This window comes from Ailuropoda melanoleuca, chromosome 3 (assembly GCF_002007445.2).
Source record: "Ailuropoda melanoleuca isolate Jingjing chromosome 3, ASM200744v2, whole genome shotgun sequence".
NCBI classification, from domain to species: Eukaryota; Metazoa; Chordata; class Mammalia; order Carnivora; family Ursidae; genus Ailuropoda; species Ailuropoda melanoleuca.
This window is the reverse complement of record NC_048220.1, coordinates 94840197-94854224: the sequence shown is the minus strand read 5'-3', so window position 1 is coordinate 94854224 and position 14028 is coordinate 94840197. Positions and strand designations below refer to the sequence as shown.

Here is a 14028-nt window from a genome sequence, read left to right as displayed (position 1 = left end):
AAGATTTCAACATCATTTTATTTTCTGGCTGCTCTGACAATTCTAGACTGGTGCTTCTCACACTTTCCTACAGAAGCACTCCTAAAAACAGAGAGCTGGGTGCCTGGCTGGCTCAGTTGGTAGAACATGTGACTCTTTTGATCTCAGAATTGTGAGTTCAAGCCCCATGTTGGGCCTAGAGCTTAACAAAAAAAAAATATATTAATAAAAATAAAAGCAGAGAGCACAGAATAACCAAAGGCTCTGCATACCCTCATCCCCTTCCCCCAAAAGGCATACCTAACAGTAATGGTGGAAGTCTCTCATTTGCTTTAAAACATAGTATGTTCCTCATTGCCTTCCTCGGCCCCTATCCCATATGAGTAAAACAGGTGCTCTAAGATGTGCCACCCTTACACTGACTTTAGGGAAACCCCTGCCAGCCTCCTATTCACCTGAGGTTGTAAACAGTTTCTAAGTGTGACAGATTTGAACTATCTAAGATTAATGTTTTTTGCTAAGTCTGCCTTTACCTTAGATACCCCATTGAATTCTGTACTTAATTTGGAGACTCTTCTGATTAGAAATCCACTATCTCAATTCCTTATTGACCATGTTTAGATCAAAAAGCTCCCAGGATTCGAATTTTTGTGTCATTATTTTTGTTACCATTATTCCAGATAAAGGAATGGAAACTTCATTCCATCCTTGATGTTTTTATGGCCTCTTAGAATTGATGAAACGAGTGACTTTAATACTTTTTAATTGTGTCCCAGAATGAGAAATAAATTGTGTATCCCTATCCAAGATATATTTTTTTATATTTCTACAGCTATCACTGAAACAAAAAGTCCCACAAAACAGTGCTTAACCTTGCTACATTTGAATCACACTGCTATTTTTTTTTTAAAGATTTTATTTATTTATTTATTCGACAGAGACAGTCAGCGAGAGAGGGAACACAAGCAGGGGGAGTGGGAGAGGAAGAAGCAGGCTCATAGAGGAGGAGCCTGACGTGGGGCTCGATCCCATAACGCCGGGATCACGCCCTGAGCCGAAGGCAGACGCTTAACCGCTGTGCCACCCAGGCGCACCCACACTGCTATTTTCTATTCTGTTTCACTTTTTTTTAATGCTAGTCAAGATGTACCAACAAGTTCGATCTATCATTCCATTTAAAAAACACTTATGGTGGGGCTCCTGGGTGGCACAGCGGTTAAGCGTCTGCCTTCGGCTCAGGGCGTGATCCCAGAGTCCTGGGACCGAGCCCCACATCAGGCTCCTCTGCTATGAGCCTGCTTCTTCCTCTCCCATTCCCCCTGCTTGTGTTCCCTCTCGCTGGCTGTCTCTATCTCTGTCAAATAAATAAATAAAATCTTTAAAAAAAAAAACACTTATGGGACAGCTGGAGTTGCCTTCAAATGGTCAAACTCCTTGTAGTTCCTATTTATTTGCATGAAACTCTATGCTGAAGTAAATAGCTTTTCAGAGAATAATATGAATCTATTGATTCTCAATCAGTTAAAGCTTTATGCTAATGATATTTTTACCCTTTTTGTTTAAGTAGGTTCTATGTCCAATGTGGGTCTTGAACTCATACCCTGAGATCAAGAGTCATGCGCTCTACCGACTGAGCCAGCCAGGTTCCCCTTATGCTAATGATATTTTTACTATTTTAAGTCCTGAGAGCAAGATCTCAAGTTGACTATGTATAAACACTCTGAAATGCCTTTGGTTTGAGGCTCCAGTTAGTGAAGTTATACTGTATACATTTCTGGATCATAGAAATATTGTCTAGTACAGGGGTGCCTGGGTGGCTCAGTCAGTTAAGCGGCTGCCTTCTGCTCAGGTCATGATCCCAGGGTGCTGGGGTCGAGTCCCACATCAGGCTCCTTGCTCAGCCTGGCGCCTGCCTCCCCCTCTGCCTGCTGCTCCCCCTGCTTGTGTGTTCTCTCTCTCTCTGTCAAATAAATAAATAAAATCTTTAAAAAAAAAAAAAAGAAATATTGTCTAGTACGGTTTGTACTTGGTATAACATGACTTTATAAATTCCCTGAAGTGTCAGTATTAGCCAGAGATGAATTATGACTATAAATTTTTAGTCCAGGCTAAACCTTGAGGGCTAGACTTTTAGTTAATTCATTTCTAGAATCTGATGGTAGTTACCTCAGTGACTTTCTTTGAGTAGAGTTGATTCCAAATATTTTTTCTTAATATTCAGTCCTTAATAACAAATCCATGTTGCTTGTTCTTAATGGTGTTTATCTCAAGACTGTCTTTGCTGTTTTGTTCAGTTGCCTGTGTTTCTTTAACTCATTGAAATAAAAAGCATTTGGGAAAATAATGATGTTTTTCATAGAGAGGCCTGTTTTATAATATCAAATGGATGCTATTTTTACATTTGAAAAAAAATTTGTGTTACTTTACTATGACATGTTTTTAATTTAAGATCATAAGTAACATTAGATGAGACATTAATGTGCTGTGTTTCCTTTAGGTTGTGCACCATCTCCAGGTGCTTATGATGTTAAAACTTCAGAAGTATTGAAAGGACCAGTATCCTTTCAGAAATCACAAAGATTTAAAAAACAAAAAGGTAATGGATTCCCAAATAGAATAATGGTTATATGATCTCATAAGTTTTAAAGTTCTGAATAACAGTATTTAAATTAGAAGATTCTATACTATTTCTAAAAAGGTGAAGCTACAGTTATGTTTAAATTTTCTTATTTGATGAATTTACAAATGAGTCAACTACAGAATAATGCTTTAGTCATTTCACTATTGTATGAACAGAAAATTTAAGGAAGATACTCATATAGATATATAATTTCCCTTTTGGTAATCACCTTAAACTCCTGTCAGGGAATATTAGGAAAATCAGAGAAGTGTTGGATGTGAAAATACTGTTGTGCAACTAATTATTTGGACATGTACAATCAAGAAAAGAACTTTATATTACTTTACTAATAATGACAATAAGAAATTTGGAAATTGGATTTTGTCTGTGTTTCAAACATGTAAGCACCAACCAAGATCTATACAATTTATTTTATTGTAGAATCTCAACAAAATCTTAATGTTGACAAAGATACTACCCTGCCTGCTTCAGCAAGAAAAGTTAAGACTTCGGGATTAAAGGTGAGGAACTCTGATGTTCTAGCTGGTTTATCACCTAAATCATGAAAACATTTCTGAAAGGTATTTTATTTGACTAGAATGGGTTATGTGTATAAAGGTTATAAGTAAACCTATAAATTAATAAAAAATATTATCATTAGGACTCTACCAAGATTTATATTTCTGCCTGCGTCATTACTAAATATGTTTAAACGTACCCATAGTTCAGAATTACAAAATGGTCTCCATTTCTCAATCATTTCTGTATCTAGATAAATTGTCTAACACCTTGTAAGCCTTTAAAATGTCCGCAGTGCTTTGATTTGGTACTTAATCTCATTTGAGTTGTTTTGGTTTTGTTTGTTTGTGCAGAAGGGTAAGTATTGGTGAAGAAAAAGGGAAAAAAAACCATATTCTAATGCCTAAAAGAGAAGTAGAGATTAAAAACTGCCAAGGAGTGGTGGGAGATTAAATTCTTAACTTCATGTTATGGTTTGTGCAACAACCTACATGTTATTACTGTTTCCATTAGTTCATAAAGCAAGTTGTAGTTTCTTAAGAAGTTGCAAAAAGAGATTTGTTATATGGAAAAGATTCAGAGTTAGGAAACCAAGGCTGCAGGTTAAGCTTAGACTTGTTCATTTGTTCAGCGATTACCTAAGTCTCTTATTTTATAATGTAGGGCTTCATTATCCAATATGGACGTGATTAGCCACATGTGGCTATTGAGCACTTGAAAGTGAAGAGCTAAATTTTTAATATGATTTAATTTTAATTAATATACATTTAAAAACTGATACTTGATTCTGTTGTTGTAAAACGCAATTTTTTTGGAACATATTGGGTATGTGAATCTACTTCTTCATCTGTACATTTTATGAAATCTGTAGGTAGCTATTTCTGTCTCTCTCTCTCTCTCTCTCTTTTTTTTGGTAAGTAGGCTCTACACCCAGCGTTACAGCATGGAGCCCAATGCAGGGCTTAAACTCACAACCCTGAGATTAAGACCTGAGCTGGGATCATGAGTCGGATGCTTAAACACCTGAGCCACCCAGGTGCCCCATAACTAGCTATTTCTGATAAAAATCTAGCATCTGAATTGAGATGTGCCATACACAGCAAAGTTTGAAGACCTAGTACAAAACACATAAAGTATCTCGCTAATAATTTTATACTAATGACATATTGAAATAATACTTTCATATTTAGGGTAAAATAAAATACATTATTAAAATTTTTACTTTTTAAATATGACTACTAAAGGGGTGCCTGACTAGCTCAGTCAGAAGAGCACGTTCCTCTTGATCTTGGGGTCATGAGTTTGAGCCCCACATCAAGCATAGAGATCGCTTAAATAAACAAACTTTAAAACATATAAAATTTGAAAATTTTATGAAAAATTTTTTATGAAAAACAGGAAATTTGAAAATACATATGTGGGGGGTGCCTGGATAGCTCAGTCGGTTAATTGTCTGTTTTCAGCTTAGGTCATGATCTTGGGGTCCTGGGATCAAGCCCTACATAAATTCCCTGCTTAGTGGGGAATCTGCTTCTCCCTCTGCCCCTCCCCTTCTCGTGCTCTCTCTCACTTGCTCCCTCTGTCTCTCTCAAATAAATAAAGTCTTAAAAAAAAAAAGAAAATATGTATATGGTTTGTGATGTATTATTGGGCGGCAGTGATATAGTCTTTTCTTACATATTGATTTAAATATATATACAATGGAATATTCTTCAGCCATAAAAAGGAATGAAATCCTGCTACTTGCAATAACATGGATGAACCTAGAGAGGATAATGCTAAGCGAAATAAGTCAGTTAGAGAAGGACAAATACCATATGATTTCACTCATACGTGGAATTTAAAAAACAAAACAAACAAGTAAAGGGGGGAAAAAGACAAACCAAAAAACAGTCTCTTAACTCTGGAGAACAAACGGATCGTTACAAGAGGGGAGACAGATGGGAAGATGGGTTAAATAGGTGATGGAGATTAAGGAGTGCTCGTGTCTTGATGAGCACCTGGTGATGTATGGACATGTCGAATCACTCCATTGTACACCTGAAACTAACATTACACCATATATCAACTAACTGGAATTACAATTTAAAAAACATAATTTTTAAAAAGAAGTTGATTTAAATTTTTTTATTTGAATTTCTTGAAGAAACAATTCTGAAATTTTGAATTAATTACAGAACTCTTAGAAAACTAAATTACATACAGGTTTGTGTAAAACCCCTAAAAAATATGCCTTCCTTGATAAAAAATGCCATCGTTTGGGAAAGAGATAAATATGAGACTGATGTACCCCCCCAATTTAGAGCACATAAAACAGGTTGTGTTCAATATGTTTATCCATTTTCTTCCATTTTAGATGGAAAATATATTCCGTTTAGGGTCATTTTGTCAGAAAAGCTGTGGAATATAAAAATACATAGAGCAAAAATTGTATGTCCTATTTAGAATAAAGGCAATAAGTGGACTCTAATCAGTTTACACAGGGCACCTGGGTAACTCAGTCAGTTTAACGTCTGCCATCAGCTCAGGTCTAGGTCCCAGGATCCAGCCCCCAATCTGGCTCTGCTCAGCAGGGAGTCGGCTTCTTTCTCTGACCCTCCCCTCTCTTGTGCACTCTCTCTCCCTCTCAAATAAATAAAATCTTAAAAAAAAAAAAAAAATCAGCTTACACCATTTTAATTTTTATCTCTTTGCATTTGTAGTTTTTTTTTTCCCTCTTTGGGTATCAAAGTTTACATTTATTTCTCTTTGTAAGATTCTTTTCTTTCTGGGATAGCATAATTAAATATTCAAGATATATTGATGTTTAACATTAGAAAGAAGGCACTCAGTAGCTTTATTCTTTTCCCTGGACTTATTAGGAAAAGCCTAATAATCTATTGGGGTGAAAACTTAAACTTGAAATACTTTAAGATTTAAAATACCTTTTCCTTCTTTTACCAGACAGGTCTTCTACAAAATGTTTAATAGGTTAAGTGAAATGTTTAAAATAGAAATTAACTGTTTGGTGAGGAGCTCCCCTCTACTTTCTAGACAGGCTGCTGTCTGATTCATGAATCTCTTAATGAAGCCAATTATATCTTCAAGAAAAAAAAAAGGGGGGCTCCTGGCCGACCCAGTCAGTAGAGCCTGTGACTCTTGATCTTGGGGTTGTGAGTTCAGGCTGCACATTGCGAGGTAGAGCTTACTTTAAAAAAGAAAGAGTAATTAAACTGTTTAATCTTTTTTTAATAACTGAAAATCAAATTTGTGAAATTTGTGGCACTGAAACTTATCTCTGTTCTTTGACTTTTAAATAGAAGGAATTTCAAAAGAATGATAAAGATTTGAAGATACTAGAAAAAGAGGTAAGCAATGCTTTCAACTTAATTGAAAACTAAATGTGCTATAAAATGGAAAGAGTTGGGATGCCTGAGTGACTCAGTCGGTTAAGCATCTGCCTTCAGCTCAAGTCATGATCCAGGGGTCCTGGGATCCAGTCCTGCATCCAGCTCCCTGCTCAGTGGGAAGCCTGCTTCTTCTGCCTGCTGCTCGCCCTGCTTGTGCACTCTCTTTGTCTCTCTTACAAATAAATAAATAAAATCCTTAAAAATAATAATAAAATAAAATGGAAAGAGTTACTTAGAGTTAAGAGACAGGGATTCTGTTGCAGTTTTGTTGCAGACAGGCAAGGCCTATCATCAGGACCATTGCCTGCCAGGCAACTGTTGTTCCTTAGCTTCTTTAGATACCATGTTTCAGAGCCTGGTTGTCAGTGTGGTATGCTGGCAAAGTTAATTTCGTTAGCGTACTAAGGGACAGATTCAAGATAACCCACTTCAGGAAAATTGATAACTAAAAATTAATGTGTTAATTTATCATAATTATGCATGGGTCAAATATTTACATTTACTTGGTGCATACTCTTCCTGTATGCTAATCTATATGTTAAGGCAGCGACTAGCTAGAGAATTTGTTAATGAGCATGAAATCCTAGCAGGTTAGTGGAATTATGCAAGGTGCTAACCTGACACATCCTCTGCACTATAGGTATATATGTGTCTTATTCAAGGATAAAATGGAGCTGGAGGGTGAACCTGGAACTGTCCTGTCCAATATGATAGCCACTCACCACTTGAGACTTATTTTTTTTTTTAAGATTTTATTTATTTATTTGACAGAGATAGAGACAGCCAGCGAGAGAGGGGACACAAGCAGGGGGATTGGGAGAGGAAGAAGCAGGCTCATAGCGGAGGAGCCTGATGTGGGGCCCAATCCCATAACACCGGGATCACACCCTGAGCCAAAGGCAGACGTTTAACCGCTGTGCCACCCAGGCGCCCCACCACTTGAGACTTTTTAAATTAAGTAAAAGTAAGAACTCAATTTTTCTATCACACTAGTCACATTTTAAATGCACAGTAGGCACTGCAGTGAGTGGTTCCAAACTAGACAGTACATTTCTACCATGGCAGAAGTCTCTACTGAGCAGAGGCAACCTAAGGAACCCACTTTCTGGGGTGCTTGGGTGGCTCAGGTCATGATCTCAGGGTCGTGGGATTGAGCCCTGGATTGGGCTCTGTGCTGGGTGTTCAGTGTGCTTGGGATTCTCTCCTTCTCCCTCTCCTTCTGCCCCTCCCCCACTCGCTTGCTCGGTTCTCTCTCTCTGTAAAATAAACTCAATAAAATCTTTATTAAAAAAAAAAAAAAAAAACTATTTACTTCCCTAACCAAGGGTGAGATAGTCACTGTCAGCTTTGCTTTTCTAACAGTCTTTTTTCTGTGTTTCTTTTGTCAACCAACTCTTTTTAGTGCACATATTCTTTTGACATATTACAACTTTCCATTGATTACAGTTAAATGTTGGCTTAGGACCAAGAATATGTCAAGATAACTTCACAAATCTCCACCTTGGTTGCTCTGATTCTTTTAGTATTTAATTATATAGGCCGTTATTTTATTGATGACACATGCTTACAATATAGGGGTTGATACTTAGAAATATAATAGCTGAGTCTCAGAGAGATAGCTGGTAAGTGAGTGGCAGTGCCAAGTTTAGAAGTGGTAATTTGTGTTGGCTTCTTAATCTTTTAGAATGGAGATTTTAGACAAATATAACTATTTTAAACCCCACAGTGTTTGTAGTTTGTTCAATTTGAATTAATTATCAACATGTAAAAGTAGAATTTCATGCAAAACAAATTCAGATTTCTGGCCTATGTTGTGAAATCAGAAGATCTGACAACACTCTTTCCACATTCCCCTCCAGGGCAACAATCTGCTAGGGCTATGCAGGACTACCTCCTTTCAACTCCACATTTGCTCTTCAGCCCTCACCTGGCTCTCTGTTCTTTATATTATCTGCTTGGCCACATAGGCATGGTGGGTACAAACCCTTTTTTGCAGCTTAAATTTCTTTCACTGCAAAAAGTGTGATATAGATAATCTCAGTGTTCTTATTTCTACTTTATAATACTGTGCTATAAGCGTTGGTTATAAATCAATAATAAAAGTATGGAGAGTCTTCTGGTAGGGAACCTTAAACCTCATTCAATCCCTAGCATCTAGTTCATAGCCATCTATATATAAATGGTGTTTGATACATTTTTAGTTAAGCAATTTTGGCTTAAAATAATGAGATTAATATCAATGCAAAGCCAGTAAGGAAGAGTAGAAAATACCTCATGTGACTTAATATAGGTGTGCTTTCTTGATATTTTATACCCAAGAAATAATCAATTTTAGTAATTGTTTTATGTGCACTAGAAAAGAATGTATATGCACTTGTTGGTATAGTTTATATATGTCAGTTCAGTATGGTTATAAGTTTTGTTAAATCTTTATCTGTACTGATATTTTTTGTCTGTTTTTTCTATTAGCTAGTGAGAGAGGTACTTTCACATTTCCAGCTCTAAGCATTAGTCCATTTCTCTTTCTAATTCTGTCAGTTTTTGCTTTGTATATTTTTAAGTTATGATATTAGGTGCACAACAAATTTAAGAGTATGTCTTCCTCTTGAAATGACCTTTTCGTTATAAAATTCCCTCTTTATCACTAGTAATACTTTCTACCTTAAAAGTTTACTTTGTATGATATTAATATAGCCATCCCAGCTTTCTTTTATTTAATATTTACATGGTAAATCTTTCCTGATCCCTTTATTATAAGTCTTTGTTCTTAGAGTGCATATTTTGTGAATATCTGGGATCATTTTTGTTCAGCCTAAAGCACTTCTTTGTATTTTTTGTTCTGCAGGCCTATTGTTGGCAAATGCTTTCAGCTGTTCCTTTCTCTTAAAACATGTGCATGTCAACTTCATATTTAAAGGATATTTTCATTGGGAATAGAATTTTAGATTGGCACTTTTCCCCTTACATTTTAAAGAAGTCATTTCATTGTCTCCTGCCTTCCACATTTTCTGTTGTCAGATATGTGGGGGTTTTGAGGGGTTTTTTTCGGTTTGTTTTTTGGGTATTATTTAAGTAGGCTCTATGCCCAGTATGGAGCCCAACCGGGAGCTTGAACTCTTGACCATGAAATTAAGACCAATAGTCAGACACTTGACCAGCTAAGCCACCCAGGCACCCCAGATATGTCGTTTTGATTTTGGTTTTGGTTTGACCTAGTTATTGCAGCAGGAGTGGTGGCTTACCGATCATTCGTACTGAAGTGCTTACTACAGTCTACCCAGAAGCACCATTCTGCCTTCTTGAAATAAAAAAAAAAAATACTTAGCATTTCAAACTATAATTTTTTTAAGATTTTATTTATTTATTTATTAGAGAGAGAGGACAAGCAGGGGGAGGGGGCAGAGGGAAAAGGGGAAGCAGACTCCCTACTGAGTAGGGAGCCCAACTTGGGCTCAATTCCAGGTCCCTGTGATCATGACCTGAGCCACCTAGGTCCCCCTATAACTGTAATCTGAGTTCATATAACTAGAGAAAAGAATTCTTCTAGGTAGAAGTACCTTAAGAGTGAATAGTTTAATTATACCTGGAAGTTTACAACAATTAAAATTCTCTCTTTTGGGGTGCCTGGCTGTCTCAGTCAGAGGAATATGTCACTCTTGATCTCAGGGTTGTGATTTCAAGCCCCACATCAGGTGTAGAGGTTACTTAAAAATAAAATATTTTTTTTTATATCCTCTCTTCTTAAAATGCTTACAGATTTTTTTTAATGTTTATAGATTTTTAAGACCTATCATAAATATGACTTCAAACAGCTAGTAAAATCAGAATATCTAAGAGCATCGTGTCACAGAGGTTTTTCTAGAACTTTAATGTTTTCATTATCTACAGCATATAGTTACGTTGGCACTGTATTGGTGATTCATTGATTTATCACCTTGTTTCTGTCCAGATCCGTGTTCTTTTGCAGGAACGTGGTGCTCAGGACAAGCAGATCCAGGATCTGGAAGCTGAATTGGAGAAGGTGGAGGCCAAGCTAAACGCTGCAGTCAGAGAGAAAACCTCTCTCTCTGCAAGTAATGCTTCACTAGAAAAACAGCTTATTGAGTTAACTAGGACTAATGAGCTACTAAAATCAAAGGTATTTGAACCTGGTAATATTTACAGTTGAATAAATTTTAAACATGTTGGGGTTTTTTCTTATATAGTTGTTTGGGAATTTTAGACTCTAGGTTAGTCTTTTTCCTTCACCAAATGTACCTTAAATGTTAAGCCACTTCCAAGAAGAATTATTACTGTTTTTTTTTATTATGATACCTGACATACAAGAGGTGATAAACAAACAAGTTACTTTTGTTTTAATGTCTGACATTTTCTCACCCTTCTTCAAAGTCACCCCCAGTAAATAAGGCCGTAAATAAAACTTGCAAAATTTACATCTAGAAGTCACTTTAAATATCTTTCTCTGAAATAAATAATAGCATAACTGCAGGCCTCCATCTCAAATCCTTTTGGAAATGAATAAATTTGTGGACTAAATGTGTTTAATAGATAAATTTTGTTTATTAATATTAACATACTAATAGATCTTAAAGGACATAGCATGGTCATCTGCTTTTGTCAAAAGTAGAAGGAGGCTGTAAATCACTGTTCAGTTTAGTAACAGTCATTTATTCAGGGCCTGTAATGTGCTGAGCTCTTTGATTATAAAGGGAGCGAGGGTGCATAAGAATCAAGCTTGGGGAAGGGAGCAGATTCTTGGGCCCCACTGAGGGAGAGTCTGATTTGGTAGGCCTGAGATGGACCCTATAATCTACATATTTCAAAGTAGATCAGGCATTTCAGATGCATTTTGTTAAGCAAGCACCTTTGACAGAATCCTCTCCAAGAAGCTTGTTGTAGAGGCTTGCAGTGGACTCTCCAACATGCAGAGGTAGGTGACCACCCAAGCTGCTTTAAAAAATAAACCAGAAAGGGGCGCCCGGCTGGCTCAATCTGAAAGAGCACGCAACTCCTGATCTTGGGGTTGTGAGTTCAAGCCCCACATTGGGTGGAGATTACTTAAAAATAAAACCTTCCAAAAAAATTAAATAAATAAACCAGAAAGTCACATTAGGCAAAAACAGGGACAAGAACAGTGATAGTGTAAAAAAAAAAAAAAAAAAAAAAATAGGTAATAGTGTAAAATCAGTTATCCTTGTATGGTCAAAGCATATTTTCTTTACCAGATTTTAATGTAGGTAAATAATAGTCCCAATAAGAGAAAAGTCAATATTTCTGTTATTTCTATATAGGACCTAATAGAAAATATTTCTGAATTTTTTATGTTTCTTGTACTTAGTTTTCTGAAGATAGTAACCAGAAGACTATGAGAATTCTAAGCCTCGAGTTAATGAAACTTAGAAACAAAAGAGAAACAAAGATGAGGGTGAGTGATATCTTTGGTGAGGTTGCTGTGTGTGGATCTGGGGATCTAAACAAGCTCTCATTTCCTAAAACAGATATTTCTGTTGTGTAGAGTATGGTGGCTAAACAGGAAGGCATGGAGGTGAAGCTGCAGGTTACTCAGAAGAATCTTGAGGAGTCTCAGGGGAAAATAGCACAACTTGAGGGGAAACTGTGAGTGACTAAAAAAGAAATTATTAAGTGTAACTAATTCTTGACTTACTTTCACCTTGCTCTTCTTTACTGAGACTGAACCTTCCTTCATGTTTATCTCATTGCTCCCTGCTTGCCCTATTTCTCTTCTTCAACTGAGCCCTGATGATTCCCAAACATTTTATGCTGAAAAGATGTATAAATGTTTTAATTCTGTCCATCTTCTGTATAAAGGATGAGGAAAGCTTCATACTCTTTGTAGTAGCAACATCTTATGGAGATGGTAGACCAAAATGGAGGAATATTGATATAGGAAGCTGTGATTAATGCACAAGCCTAGCCTTCTTTTTATTACTGAGCTGTAACTTACATACAATAAAATATACTGAGCATAAGTATTCAGTTTGATGACTTTTGACAATTGTATATCCCTCTGTAATCACCACCCAGACAAGATAGAGAACATTGCCATTCTTCCAGAAAATTCCTTTCTTTCCCTTCTTGCTCCCCTGCCCTTCCCCACTGTGATGTCCCCAACCCCTGAAGCCACTTCCTGACTTCCATCATCATAATTAGCTTGCCTTTTGGGGGATGTTTATCAGTATGTGTGTGTATGTCTTCTTTTGCTTAACATAAGGTTTTGAGATTCATCTACAATGTTGTATTAATTTGTTCCTATATTTCTGAGTAGTATTCCACTACTTAAATACACCTCCACTTGTTTACTGTTTTTCTGTTGATCATCATTTGGGTTTCCAGTTTCGGACTATTGTGAATAAGACTGCTATGCATGTCTTTTTGTGGACATAAGTTTTTATTTCTCTTGAATAAACATCTAGGATTAGAATTCCTGGATTGTAGGGTAGTGTAGTATATGTATAATGTGTTAAAAAACTCAAAAGTGGTTTACCATTTTACAGTCCCGTTTAACAATGTATGATAGTTCAGTTGTTCCACTTCCTCTCCAAGGTTTGATATCGTCTATTTGATTTTGGTCTTTCTAGTAGGTAGGAAGTAGTGTCTCATTTATAATTGTGCTAGTATAAGGGTCGAGCTTCTCTTTCTGTGCTCACTGACCGTTCATATATATCCTTTTATAAGGTGTCTATTTACATTTTCTGCTCATTTTTTAAATTAAATTGTTTGGAGGAGCTAAACACATGAGTGTTTGGATTAAAGGCAACCTGAAACAGAGGCTTTATGTTGCTTATTTTGTATGTACTGGGTAGGGAAGCCTGGAAAGCTACAAGAAAGATAATTTCTTTTTTTTTTTTTTTTAGATTTTTTTTTAATGATTTTTTTTTATTATATTATGTTATTCACCATACAGTACATCCCCTGATTCCGATGTAAAGTTCNCGATGTAAAGTTCGATGCTCCATTAGTTGCGTATAACACCCAGTGTACCATGCAATACGTGCCCTCCTTACCACCCATCACCAGTCTATCCCATTCCCCCACTCCCCTACCCTCTGAAGTCCTCAGTTTGTTTCTCATAGTCCATAGTCTCTCATGCTTCATTCCCCCTTCTGATTACCGCCTTTCTTTATCCCTTTCTTCTCCTACCGATCTTAGAGGGATTTTTAAACTCAAGATGGTTATGCATATGTTTTTATATTCTCCCTGCAGAGCCATGTCTCCTCAATTTTTAAAATCTAAAAAAATTTAAAACAACTTATAATAGGGGCGCCTGGGTGGCACAGCGGTTAAGCGTCTGCCTTCGGCTCAGGGATGATCCCGGAGTTATGGGATCGAGNAGTCATCTGTTGAAGGGCATCTCGGCTCCTTCCACGATTTAGCTATTGTGGACAATGCTGCTATGAACATTGGGTTGCATATGGCTCTTCTCTTCACCACGTCTGTATCTCTGGGGTAAACACCCAGTAGTGCAATGGCTGGGTCATAGGGTAGTTCAATTTTTAACTT

At 36.7% G+C, this 14028-nt stretch overlaps 1 protein-coding gene across 1 annotated transcript in view; it reads left to right on the top strand.

Moving 5' to 3' along the window:
* HMMR (hyaluronan mediated motility receptor) overlaps positions 1-14028 on the top strand; it is a 44330-nt gene that overhangs the window by 2834 nt on the left and 27468 nt on the right. Inside the window, exons 2-7 of the mRNA XM_034656765.1 lie at positions 2477-2575; positions 3041-3120; positions 6418-6465; positions 10457-10645; positions 11846-11932; positions 12023-12123. Coding sequence (XP_034512656.1) covers positions 2477-2575; positions 3041-3120; positions 6418-6465; positions 10457-10645; positions 11846-11932; positions 12023-12123 — 604 coding nt within the window. The remainder of the gene's footprint in view (positions 1-2476; positions 2576-3040; positions 3121-6417; positions 6466-10456; positions 10646-11845; positions 11933-12022; positions 12124-14028) is intronic.